The 12,825-nt window shown below is 38.9% G+C and overlaps 1 protein-coding gene across 4 annotated transcripts in view; it reads right to left on the minus strand.

Moving 5' to 3' along the window:
• Positions 1 to 12,825, minus strand: part of pde1cb (phosphodiesterase 1C, calmodulin-dependent b) — a 316,561-nt gene that overhangs the window by 23,625 nt on the left and 280,111 nt on the right. For all 4 annotated transcript variants that reach the window (XM_061921038.1, XM_061921040.1, XM_061921039.1 and 1 more), the window contains 2 exons: positions 11,915 to 12,016; positions 3,130 to 3,250 (listed from right to left, as the gene is read on the minus strand). In XM_061921038.1, coding sequence (XP_061777022.1) covers positions 3,130 to 3,250; positions 11,915 to 12,016 — 223 coding nt within the window. The remainder of the gene's footprint in view (positions 1 to 3,129; positions 3,251 to 11,914; positions 12,017 to 12,825) is intronic.

Genomic DNA, 12,825 nt, shown 5'->3' on the forward strand with positions numbered 1-12,825 from the left:
CATAACTATGTTGTGTAATGCACATTATGAACATAATAAACAGTACATAACTATGTTGTGTAATGCACATTAAAACATAATAAACAGTACATAACTATGTTGTGTAATGCACATTATGAACATAATAAACAGTACATAACTATGTTGTGTAATGCACATTAAAACATAATAAACAGTACATAACTATGTTGTGTAATGCACATTAAAACATAATAAACAGTACATAACTATGTTGTGTAATGCACATTATGAACATAATAAACAGTACATAACTATGTTGTGTAATGCACATTAAAACATAATAAACAGTACATAACTATGTTGTGTAATGCACATTAAAAACATAATAAACAGTACATAACTATGTTGTGTAATGCACATTATGAACATAATAAACAGTAAATAACTATGTTGTGTAATGCACATTAAAACATAATAAACAATACATACAGTAACTGTGTTGTGTAACGCACATTAAAAACATAATAAACGGTACATAACTATGTTGCGTAATGCACATTATGAACATAATAAACAGTACATAACTATGTTGTGTAATGCACATTATGAACATAATAAACAGTACATAACTATGTTGTGTAATGCACATTATGAACATAATAAACAGTAAATAACTATGTTGTGTAATGCACATTATGAACATAATAAACAGTACATAACTATGTTGCGTAATGCACATTAAAACATAATAAACAATACATAACTGTGTTGTGTAATGCACATTAAAACATAATAAACAATACATAACTGTGTTGTGTAATGCACATTAAAAACATAATAAACAGTACATAACTATGTTGTGTAATGCACATTATGAACATAATAAACAGTACATAACTATGTTGTGTAATGCACATAAAAACATAATAAACAATACATAACTATGTTGTGTAATGCACATTATGAACATAATAAACAGTACATAACTATGTTGTGTAATGCACATTAAAACATAATAAACAATACATAACTATGTTGTGTAATGCACATTAAAAACATAATAAACAGTACATAACTATGTTGTGTAATGCACATAAAAACATAATAAACAATACATAACTATGTTGTGTAATGCACATTATGAACATAATAAACAGTACATAACTATGTTGTGTAATGCACATTATGAACATAATAAACAGTACATAACTATGTTGTGTAATGCACATTATGAACATAATAAACAGTAAATAACTATGTTGTGTAATGCACATTATGAACATAATAAACAATACATAACTATGTTGTGTAATGCACATTAAAAACATAATAAACAGTACATAACTATGTTGTGTAATGCACATTAAAACATAATAAACAGTACATAACTATGTTGTGTAATGCACATTGAAAACATAATAAACAGTACATAACTATGTTGTGTAATGCACATTATGAACATAATAAACAGTACATAACTATGTTGTGTAATGCACATTAAAAACATAATAAACAGTACATAACTATGTTGTGTAATGCACATTATGAACATAATAAACAGTACATAACTATGTTGTGTAATGCACATTAAAAACATAATAAACAGTACATAACTATGTTGTGTAATGCACATTAAAACATAATAAACAGTACATAACTATGTTGTGTAATGCACATTAAAAACATAATAAACAGTACATAACTATGTTGTGTAATGCACATTAAAACATAATAAACAGTACATAACTATGTTGTGTAATGCACATTAAAACATAATAAACAATACATAACTATGTTGTGTAATGCACATTAAAACATAATAAACAGTACATAACTATTTCACTCACAACTTCTAAAGTAGAGCTGGGCAAATATTTGGACTCAGGGGCCACATTGAGAGAAAACAAAAGTGTCCTGGGGTCCAATGTGTGTGTGTGTATAAATGATATGTACACATTTATCTGTACAGTATGTGTTTGCCTCCCTTTTTTTCAGGATCACTAATACCAAAAGTCACAATGTCCCATAGAGTTTTAAAAACGTCATGATAGTGTTTTCCCAATACCAATATTCTGGTACTTTTCGGTACTTTTCTAAATAAAGGGGACCACAAAAAATGTAATTATTTGCTTAATTTTAACAAAAAAATCTTAGGGTACATGAAACATGTTAATTATTGCAAGTTTGTCGTTAAATAAAATGTTGAACATACTGTACAACTTGTCTTTCAGTAGTAAGTAAACAAACAAAGACTCCTAATTAGTCTGCTGATTAGATTAGATAGTACTTTATTTATTCCGTCAGGAGAGTTCCTTCAGGAAAATTACAATTTTCAGCACAATCTCATTCAAGATCAGACAAACATTACAGGGAGACAGAACAGGATCGCTGACGGGTCTGCCGGCTTCCAGCGCCCCTTACAAAAAAAGATGAGATAAAGGTAAACAAAGGGGGGGGGGGAGAAAAAAATAGAAGATTAAAATAAAATTTAAAAAATCGGTCTTTGCCTGGGCCCTGGAGAGGAGGTGCAGACGGTATAGCTCGGTTGGGCCAGCAACTTGATGTATGCAGTAACATATTGTGTCATTTATACACCTATTATTTTATACACATCATGAAGGACAAGTGGTAGAAAATGAATTATTAATCTACTTGTTCATTTACTGTTAATATCTGCTTACTTTCTATTTTAACATGTTCTATCTGCACTTCTGTTCAAATGTAATAATCACTTATTCTTCTCTTCTTTGATACGTGACATTATCTTTGGATGATACCACACATTTAGGTATGGATGCGATACCAAGTAGTTACAGGATCATACATTGGTCATATTCACAGTCCTCATGTGTCCATATGAGGACATATTTACTGACTTTATAAACATTATATAAAAAATAAAAAAATATCACTGTAATCATAGAAGTATCGACTGGATATGCTCCTGTACTTGGTATCATTACAGTGGATGTTATAGGTGTAAATCCACCAATGGTACTAGACTGGCCTGTTTGTAGTCCAGACCTGTCTCTCATTAAAAATGTGTGGTGCAAAATGAAGCCTAAAAACACCACAACTGAAGCTGTACATCAAGCAAGAATGGGAAATAATTCCACTTTAAAAGCTTCAAAAATTAATCTCCTCAGTTTCCAAAGGTGCGGGGCCCACCTGTCGAAAGAACTCCTCCAGCAGAGAAGTGGTCCAGCGGTGGTGGAGGTCCCAACTTTTGGCCGGGTGGCTGATGTCGGCGGTGTGCAGCAGTAAGGAAAGAGCTTTGGGCTTGTCAATGCTGCAAATCACAGAAGAGGTCATAAAATAGAAGAATATTTAGACATGAGGAATTAGGGGACACGTACTAAATGTGCATTTCCCACCGTATGGAATCACAAAGTATTTCAAAAGGCTCGAAAAGGATCTGACAAATACGAAGTAAACATCTCTTGAAGAGGGGCAACAAAATGTGTCACACTTGCCCTCCCTTTTCTCTCATCAGTCTGACGTCATCCATGATTGTTTCCGCCTGTCCCCCATTACTCTCACGTGTCTTATAAGCCCACGCCTCCCTTTGTTCTGTGCCAGACTGTCTCGTGCCTCTCCAGCTTTATATCCAAGCCTTGCCTCCTCTCTAGTGTGACTATCTACATCCTGAATTCCCTTGCTGATGCAGCTGGGATAGGCTCCTGCAGTCCCCGCGGTCCCAAAAGGGACAAGCGGTAGAAAATGGACGGATGGATGGATATTTTGAGTTTTCCTTTTCTCCTCCTGAGCAGAGTGATGATAGGTTATTGACTTTTCAGTTTTTTCTTTCAGTTCTTCCTTCTCCTCAATTTTTTGTTAACAATTTTTTTTAAATAAGAGACCGTGTAGAAGTTTCTCCCTTTTTTTGGAGAGTTCTTTGTTTATGATTAATGTCATAGATTATATCCTGCGCCAAGTATAGTTTGTTATTGGTTTTGTCTTTCTTCCTTTCGGAGTGATTTTCGGTTGTTCCTTTTTTGTGGAACCTTTTTTCGCTGACTAGTCAGGTTGTCGCCTACGTTGAATTGCCCTGACGCTGGAGGTGAAAAGAAGCTTTCAAAATAAAAGCCTGCTGTATTTTTCCCTACTCTGCATCTGAGTCCTATTTATGACCAAGCTTTCAAAATAAAAGCCTGCTGTATTTTTCCCTACTCTGCATCTGAGTCCTATTTATGACCAAGCCTGACAGGCAGCAGAAAACATTAAACCGTCAGTGTTCCGAAAAGTATATGGCACCCCAGTGAATGTGTGGCACACTCACTACCTGTACTGACACTATGTTGCTGTTTCCATCCATCCATCTTCTTCTGCTTATCCGAGCTCGGGTCGCAGGGGCAGCAGCCTAAGCAGAGAAGCCCAGACTTCCCTTTCCCCAGCCACTTGGTCTAGCTCTTCCCGGGGGATCCTGAGGCGTTCCCAGGCCAGACGGGAAACATAGTCTTCCCAACATGTCCTGGGTCTTCCCCGTGGCCTCCTTCCAGTCGAACGTGCCCTAAACACCTCCCTAGGGAGGCGTTCGGGTGGCATCCTGACCAGATGCCCGAACCACCTCATCTGGCTCCTCTCCATGTGGAGGAGCAGTGGCTCTACTTTGAGTTCCTCCCGGATGGCAGAGCTTCTCACCCTATCTCTAAGGGAGAGACCTGGAAACTCATTTGGGCCGCTTGTACCCGTGATCTCGTCCTTTCAGTCATAACCCAAAGCTCATGACCATAGGTGAGGATGGGAACGTAGATCGACCGGTAAATTGAGAGCTTTGCCTTCCGGCTCAGCTCCTTCTTCACCACAACGGATCGATACAACGTCCGCATTACTGAAGACGCAGCACCGATCCGCCCGTCGATCTCACGATCCACTCTTCCCTCACTCGTGAACAAGACTCCCAGGTACTTGAACTCCTCCACTTGGGGCAGGGTCTCCTCCCCAACCCAGAGATGGCACTCCACCCTTTTAACGGGCGAGAACCATGGACTCGGACTTGGAGGTGCTGATTGTCATCCCGTTCCCTTCACACTCGGCTACGAATTGATCCAGTGAGAGCTGAAGATCCTGGCCGGATGAAGCCATCAGGACCACATCATCTGCAAAAAGCAGAGACCTAATCCCGCAGCCACCAAACCGGATCCCTGACTGTGTCTAGAAATTCTGTCCAATTATGTTGCTGTTTATAGTCCTTAATCACAAACCCTTTGAGACACTTTGTCACACCTATGGATCGTGTTTTGTTTTGTTTTTGTTTTTTGGACACTCAGTTCCTGTTTTGTGTTGCTACCATGACAACTCATTAATTTTCACCTGGCCCTCATGTCACGCCCCTGTCCTCAGCCCTCACACCTGTTTGTTAATTTTCATAGCCTAGTATTTAAGTCAAAGTTACCAGGTAGTCGGCCTGGCAACTCCCCACATTACCCTTCTACTCCTTCCATGCCATGCCATGCATATTCCTCAACTGCTTCTTGCCATGCTACGCTGTTTATTATTTCTGTCCATGCCACGTAAGTTTTTTGGTTTGTTATTCATGCCACCGTGCAAGTTTTTGTGTTTCACGTTTATAGTTTGTAGCCTTTGTGCTAGTCATTTGTTTTTTTGTAGCCAAGTGTTTGTACCTCCTTGAGAGTCCCCTTTGTTTGCCTTTTTTTTTAATTGACTAGAGTATTAAATACATTTCACTTTGCATCTGTGAAACAAACTATCCCATAGTCCAAGTGTGACACACTTGTGATTAAGGACTATATAAATCAACTTTAATTGATACAAAGTGATGGACTAAAAAAGTCACTACATTTAACCTGATTCGGGCTACAGTTTTAGTAGATCACCTGCACCACGCCTACAATTCCTGCAGTACACACAAGGTTATACATTCTACACACCATTAGGTACTTGTTATTTGGATCTCAGCAGATCAGACCCGAGGTCCACATGTGAGACAGCTGGAGCCACATTGCTGAACGTTTGGATGCATATTGATTTTCAAATGGTCCTCCAAAAAATTTTGACTAAAGTGCAAACCCACGGGGGGGGGGGGGGGGGGGGGGCACAAATGTCAATGGCTCATTCTACTTTTGAAACACTCACACTGTCCCCTTTAATTACCAAATCTATGGAACATGGTGTGTGGATCTTTTCACTTCATCAGGCTTAAAGGTCACCTGAGTAGTCACCTGATTACATTAAAATCCTATCAGGCTTAATGAAGACAAGCAGACACACACACACACACACACACACACACACACGCACACACACACACACACAAGGTTAAACTAGACAAGATCACATTTTCTCTCCTCCCATTGCTCTACTGTATATGGAATTACATTACAGTCCATTCAGCAACACAGCCTCATGCATGCTGCAATCTCTAATGCGTGTGTGTGTGTGTGTGTGTGTGTGTGTGTGTGTGTGTTCTGGCAATGCTTACTTAATGGAGACATGGCTCTGTTTACACAGTCACTTTTAGGGGACTTCTGATGATATGGGGACACACAAAAAGGTCCCCTCAAGGCAAACCTTTTTAAAGGATAGTCAGATCCGTTCTGAAGATGCCTAAGTGATTTTTAAGCTTTGACCCATAAAAAATGTTTACTTGTTAGTTGGAGTGTGAGACATTTGACTTTTTTTTAAATGGTCCTCAGTAGTCACGTACAAATGTGTGTGAATTATGCAAAATTATTTAAATTTGGTCCCCAGTAAGTATGATCAGCACATTACTTCATCAATCCAGAGACTTAAAGACGTGTATGAGCTAACTGGCCAGTGGACATTTTACCAAAACATTTTTATGCCTCCACGACCTGTAGAAAGGCTGGTCCCCACAAGTACTGATCAAAAACTTGGTCCCCATTCCAAATGATAACCAGTGTGTGTGTGTGTGTGTGTGTATGTTCTGGCAATGCTTACTTAATGGAGACATGGTTCCGTTTACACAGTCACCTTTAGGGGACTTCTGACAGTATGGGGACACAAAAACAGGTCCCCTGAAGGGAAACCTTTTTAAAGGATAGTCAGATCTGTTCTGAAGATGCCTAAGTGATTTTTAAGCTTTGACCCATTAAACATGTTTACTTGTTAGTTTGAGTGTGAGACATTTGACTTTTTTTTAAATGGTCCTCAGTAGTCACGTACAAATGTGTGTGAATTATGCAAAATTATTTAAATTTCGTACACAGTAAGTATGATCATCACATTACTTCATCAATCCAGAGACTTAAAGACGTGTATGAGCTAACTGGCCAGTGGACATTTTACCCAAAAAATGTTTATGCCTCCACGACCTGTAGAAAGAAAGGCTGGTCCCCACAAGTACTGATCAAAAACTTGGTCCCCATTCCAAATGATAACCAGTATGTGTGTGAGTGTGTGTGTGTGTGTGTGTGTGTGTGTGTTCTGGCAATGCTTACTTAATGGAGACATGGTTCTGTTTACACAGTCACTTTTAGGGGACTTCTGACAGTATGGGGACACAAAAAGGTCCCCTGAAGGGAAACCTTTTTAAAGGATAGTCAAATCCATTCTGAAGATGCCCAAGGGATTTTTAAGCGTTGGCCCATAAAACATGTTTACTGCTTAGTTTGAGTGTGAGACATTGGACTTTTTTTTTAAATGGTCCTCAGTAGTCACGTACAAATGTGTGTGAATTATGCAAAATTATTTAAATTTGGTACACAGTAAGTATGATCAGCACATTACTTCATCAATCCAATCCAGAGACTTAAAGACGTGTGATCTAACTGGCCAGTGGACATTTTACCAAAAATTTTTTATGCCTCCACAACCTGTAGAAAGGCTGGTCCCCACAAGTACTGATCAAAAACTTGGTCCCCATTCCAAATGATAACCAGTATGTGTGTGTGTTCTGGCAATGCTTACTTAATACAGACATGGTTCCGTTTACACAGTCACTTTTAGGGTACTTCCGACAGTATGGGGACACAAAAACAGGTCCCCTAAAGGCAAACCTTTTTAAAGGATAGTCGGATCCATTCTGAAGATGCCTAAATGATTTTTAAGCTTTGGCCCATAAAACATGTTTACTGCTTAGTTTGAGTGTGAGACATTGGACTTTTTTTAAATGGTCCTCAGTAGTCACGTACAAATGTGTGCGAATTATGCAAAATTATTGAAGTTTGGTCCCCATGAACCACATTACCTTTTTTCACCAGGGTTCCCAGTAAGACTGATCAGCACATTACTTCATCAATCCAGAGTTTACAGACGTGTATGAGCTAACTGGCCAGTGGACATTTTACCTCATTTTTTTTATGCCTCCACAACCTGTAGAAAGGCTGGTCCCCACAAGTCCTGATCAACAACTTGGTCCTCATTGCATTTGATAACCAGTATGTGTGTGTGTTTGTGTGTGTGTGTGCGCGATACAACGGTGGAAAGATACCCTCCAGTCGTCACTCTTCCGGTGTTGTGCTCACACATCAGGTGAGGTCCAGTGCTGATTCCTAAACAGGTTCTTTTTCATCTCCTATCTGTACTTTCAGGGCACTTAAGAAAATAACACTTTGAAGGTCAACAGTTTGGCCCTGAGCCTTTTTATTTTATTTTTTTTAATCATCATGCTCGCTACACATGCATGAATGACTCATAGATGCAAAGCTGGTTTGCTTGCTCAGAACAATGCGGACCGCAAGAAAGGATGTTGGAGAACGTCACATGCACGATGTCTGAAAGATAATCAGTACTCACTCGGTGACCTCTAGCAGCCACAAATCAATACATGTGCTGCTTATCTCTTTAAATGACAACAAAACATCCAGCATTGATTGCATCAGCGAGGACACGCCAGCAAACGAGGAGAACAAGTGTCGCCTGCAGATTTTCATACCTACCTTTGTTGTCTGTTGGACTAGTATTATTTGATCAAACTATTCAGAACAAAAGTATGGATGATTCCGGCTGATATCGTATTGGATTAATACAGGTCAAGACACAAGGCTTCAATATTGGTATCCTACTGGAAGTGAAAAAGTTGTATTGTGATAACACTGCTATTGTTCTTAAAACGTTGGTTCCGTTTTCGTTGTTTTGTTGAAAGATACATGCTCCGTAATATCGCTAAAATTCGCTCCATTTTGTCCACTAAAGACGCTGAGATCATTATCCATGCGTTTGTTACGTCTCGTCTCGATTACTGTAACGTATTATTTTGGGGTCTCCCCATGTCTAGCATTAAAAGATTACAGTTGGTACAAAATGCGGCTGCTAGACTTTTGACACATGCGCTGATGAGTTGATTGTAAACAAAAGCGCAAGTGTCAACAGCTGAGTAGCAACATTTTAAAGCGCATACAGAGCCCACTAAACTGCTTGATAATAAACACTTCTCATACTTCAAATGCACGTATAAGCGGAAGAAAGTGGATGGATGGATGGATGGATACTTCAAATGCAAATACTTCCATTATGTGGCGTTCGGGAAAAAAATACTTTGGGAGGTTGCCTACAGCCACAGCTGTTAATGCCAGTGGTTTTTAACCTTGTGCTAGTTGGAGACATTGATGGTTCTTTATTTTCCACACATGGCGGCTATATGAGCTTGGTGGTTAGTTGATCACAGGTAATTGCAGAGTTGGCGGGATTGTTTGTAGTTGTTTACATATGTGACAATGTTTGTTGTTGTTTACAGGTGTGACAATGTTTGTTGTTGTTTACAGATGTGACAATGTTTGTTGTTGTTTACAGATGTGACAATGTTTGTTGTTGTTTACAGGTGTGACAATGTTTGTTGTTGTTTACAGATGTGACAATGTCTGTTGTTGTTTACAGATGTGACAATGTTTGTTGTTGTTTACAGATGTGACAATGTTTGTTGTTGTTTACAGATGTGACAATGTTTGTTGTTGTTTACAGATGTGACAATGTTTGTTGTTGTTTACAGATGTGACAATGTTTGTTGTTGTTTACAGATGTGACAATGTTTGTTGTTGTTTACAGATGTGACAATGTTTGTTGTTGTTTACAGGTGTGACAATGTTTGTTGTTGTTTACAGATGTTACAATGTTTGTAGTTGTTTACATATGTGACAATGTTTGTTGTTGTTTACAGGTGTGACAATGTTTGTTGTTGTTTACAGATGTGACAATGTTTGTTGTTGTTTACAGGCGTGACAATGTTTGTTGTTGTTTACAGATGTGACAATGTTTGTAGTTGTTTACATATATGACAATGTTTGTTGTTGTTTACATATGTGACAATGTTTGTTGTTGTTTACAGATGTGACAATGTTTGTAGTTGTTTACATATGTGACAATGTTTGTTGTTGTTTACAGGTGTGACAATGTTTGTTGTTGTTTACAGGTGTGACAATGTTTGTTGTTGTTTACAGATGTGACAATGTTTGTAGTTGTTTACATATGTGACAATGTTTGTTGTTGTTTACAGGTGTGACAATGTTTGTTGTTGTTTACAGATGTGACAATGTTTGTTGTTGTTTACAGATGTGACAATGTCTGTTGTTGTTTACAGATGTGCCAATGTCTGTTGTTGTTTACAGATGTGACAATGTTGTTGTTCACAGATGTGACAATGTTTGTAGTTGTTTACAGATGTGACCATTTTTGTTGTTGTTTACGGATGTGATGATGTCCGTTGTTGTTTACAGATGTGACAATGTTTGTTGTTGTTTACAGATGTGACAATGTTTGTTGTTGTTTACAGATGTGACAATGTTTGTAGTTGTTTACATATGTGACAATGTTTGTTGTTGTTTACAGGTGTGACAATGTTTTTTGTTGTTTACAGGTGTGACAATGTTTGTTGTTGTTTACAGATGTGACAATGTTTGTTGTTGTTTACAGATGTGCCAATGTTTGTAGTTGTTTACATGTGACAATGTTTGTTGTTGTTTACAGATGTGACAATGTTTGTTGTTGTTTACAGATGTGACAATGTTTGTAGTTGTTTACATATGTGACAATGTTTGTTGTTGTTTACAGGTGTGACAATGTTTGTTGTTGTTTACAAATGTGACAATGTTTGTTGTTGTTTACAGATGTGCCAATGTCTGTTGTTGTTTACAGATGTGCCAATGTCTGTTGTTGTTTACAGATGTGACAATGTTGTTGTTCACAGATGTGACAATGTTTGTAGTTGTTTACAGATGTGACCATTTTTGTTGTTGTTTACGGATGTGATGATGTCCGTTGTTGTTTACAGATGTGACAATGTTTGAAGTTGTTTACAGATGTGACAATGTTTGAAGTTGTTTACAGATGTGACAATGTTTGTTGTTGTTTACAGATGTGACAATGTTTGTTGTTGTTTACGGATGTGACAATTTCTGTTGTTGTTTACAGATGTGACAATGTTGTTGTTTACAGATGTGACAATGTTGTTGTTTACAGATGTGACAATGTCTGTTGTTGTTTACAGATTTGACAATGTTAGTTGTTGTTTACAGATGTGACAATGTTTGTAGTTGTTTACAGATGTGACAATGATTGTTGTTGTTTACAGATGTGACAATGTATGTTGTTGTTTACAGATGTGACAATGTTTGTCGTTGTTTGCAGATGTGACAATGTCTGTTGTTGATTACAGATGTGACAATGATTGTTGTTGTTTACAGATGTGCCAATGTTTGTCGTTGTTTGCAGATGTGACAATTTTTGTTGTCGTTTACAGATGTGAAAATGTTTGTTGTTGTTTACAGATGTACCAATGTTTGTTGTTGTTTACGAATGTGACAATGTTTTTTGTTGTTTACGAATGTGACAATGTTTGTTGTTGTTTACAGATGTGACAATGTTTGTTGTTGTTTACAGATGTGACAATGTTTGTTGTTGTTTACAGATGTGACAATGTCTGTTGTCAACTGGTGTGTATTTGAGTGCAGCACCAACAGGTTGAAACGGTGGTATGGCGGTGGCATTCAGCCACACAATCATCAACTTGTACGCGGACAAAAAGTAGACAACTGACCCCTCAGGCTGCTGCAGGAAGTTCTTCATGGCCTTCACCTGCTGGAAGTGACAGGACATGTCGGTGGCCAGAACCATTTCCACCACCAAAGCTCTCAGCTCTCTGTGGGAAAGAGGAGACAAAAAAGCTGCACAATAAAGTGTCGCACACCTCACTAATAATAAGACTCATTCATTCATTCATTGCTGGAGCGAAAGAAGGCATTACGAGAGCTATTTATGTTGTCTGTGCTATTATAGGTTCAAACTCGTGCCATGAAATTAGGATTTTTTTTGGGACGTACTTTCACACTTTGTGGACAGCACAACTGGTGGACCTTGAAAGTGTTTGCCATGTTCCACAGGACTTTAGGCTTACTAGAAGAGGAGCTCACATTTGTGTTGCAGTTCAAACACCTGCCGCCTCTCACTCTGCCGGGCGTTCCTCCTCGCCTTCACTCTGAAATCAACACACCTGCCTTCATAAGCCAGCGTGTCCTGGGTTCCAGTGCCAGAACGTAGCTATGCCTCACACGTCTCTCGCTTCTTTGTTCATGTGCTTCCTCGCTCTTTGTGTTTCCCCTCCGTGGTGCTCACTGTGTCGCCATCCAGTAACCCTTCGTCATCCCCTGGTTTCGAGCTGTGTGTCTCGTCTCCCTGCATCCCCTCTGGACTCTTTGCTGCTTTCCTGGATCTCGACCTCGAGCCTGCCCTTGGACCATGACGCCTCGCCTGTCCCTGGACCTCCGAGCCTGCCTTGCCTTTTCTGGACGTCCGCACCGATCGCAACCCACACCTTCAACACCACCTGGGAGCACCCCTCATATATTCGCTACACATAGTCACACCGTATAGTAGAGATGCGCTTTTTGCGGTCTCATCCGCGGAGTCCGCGGATAAACTGCGGGTCGGGCGGGTGACATGGCGAAAAAA

This window comes from Nerophis ophidion, linkage group LG14 (genome assembly GCF_033978795.1).
Source record: "Nerophis ophidion isolate RoL-2023_Sa linkage group LG14, RoL_Noph_v1.0, whole genome shotgun sequence".
In the NCBI taxonomy this organism is placed as follows: Eukaryota; Metazoa; Chordata; class Actinopteri; order Syngnathiformes; family Syngnathidae; genus Nerophis; species Nerophis ophidion.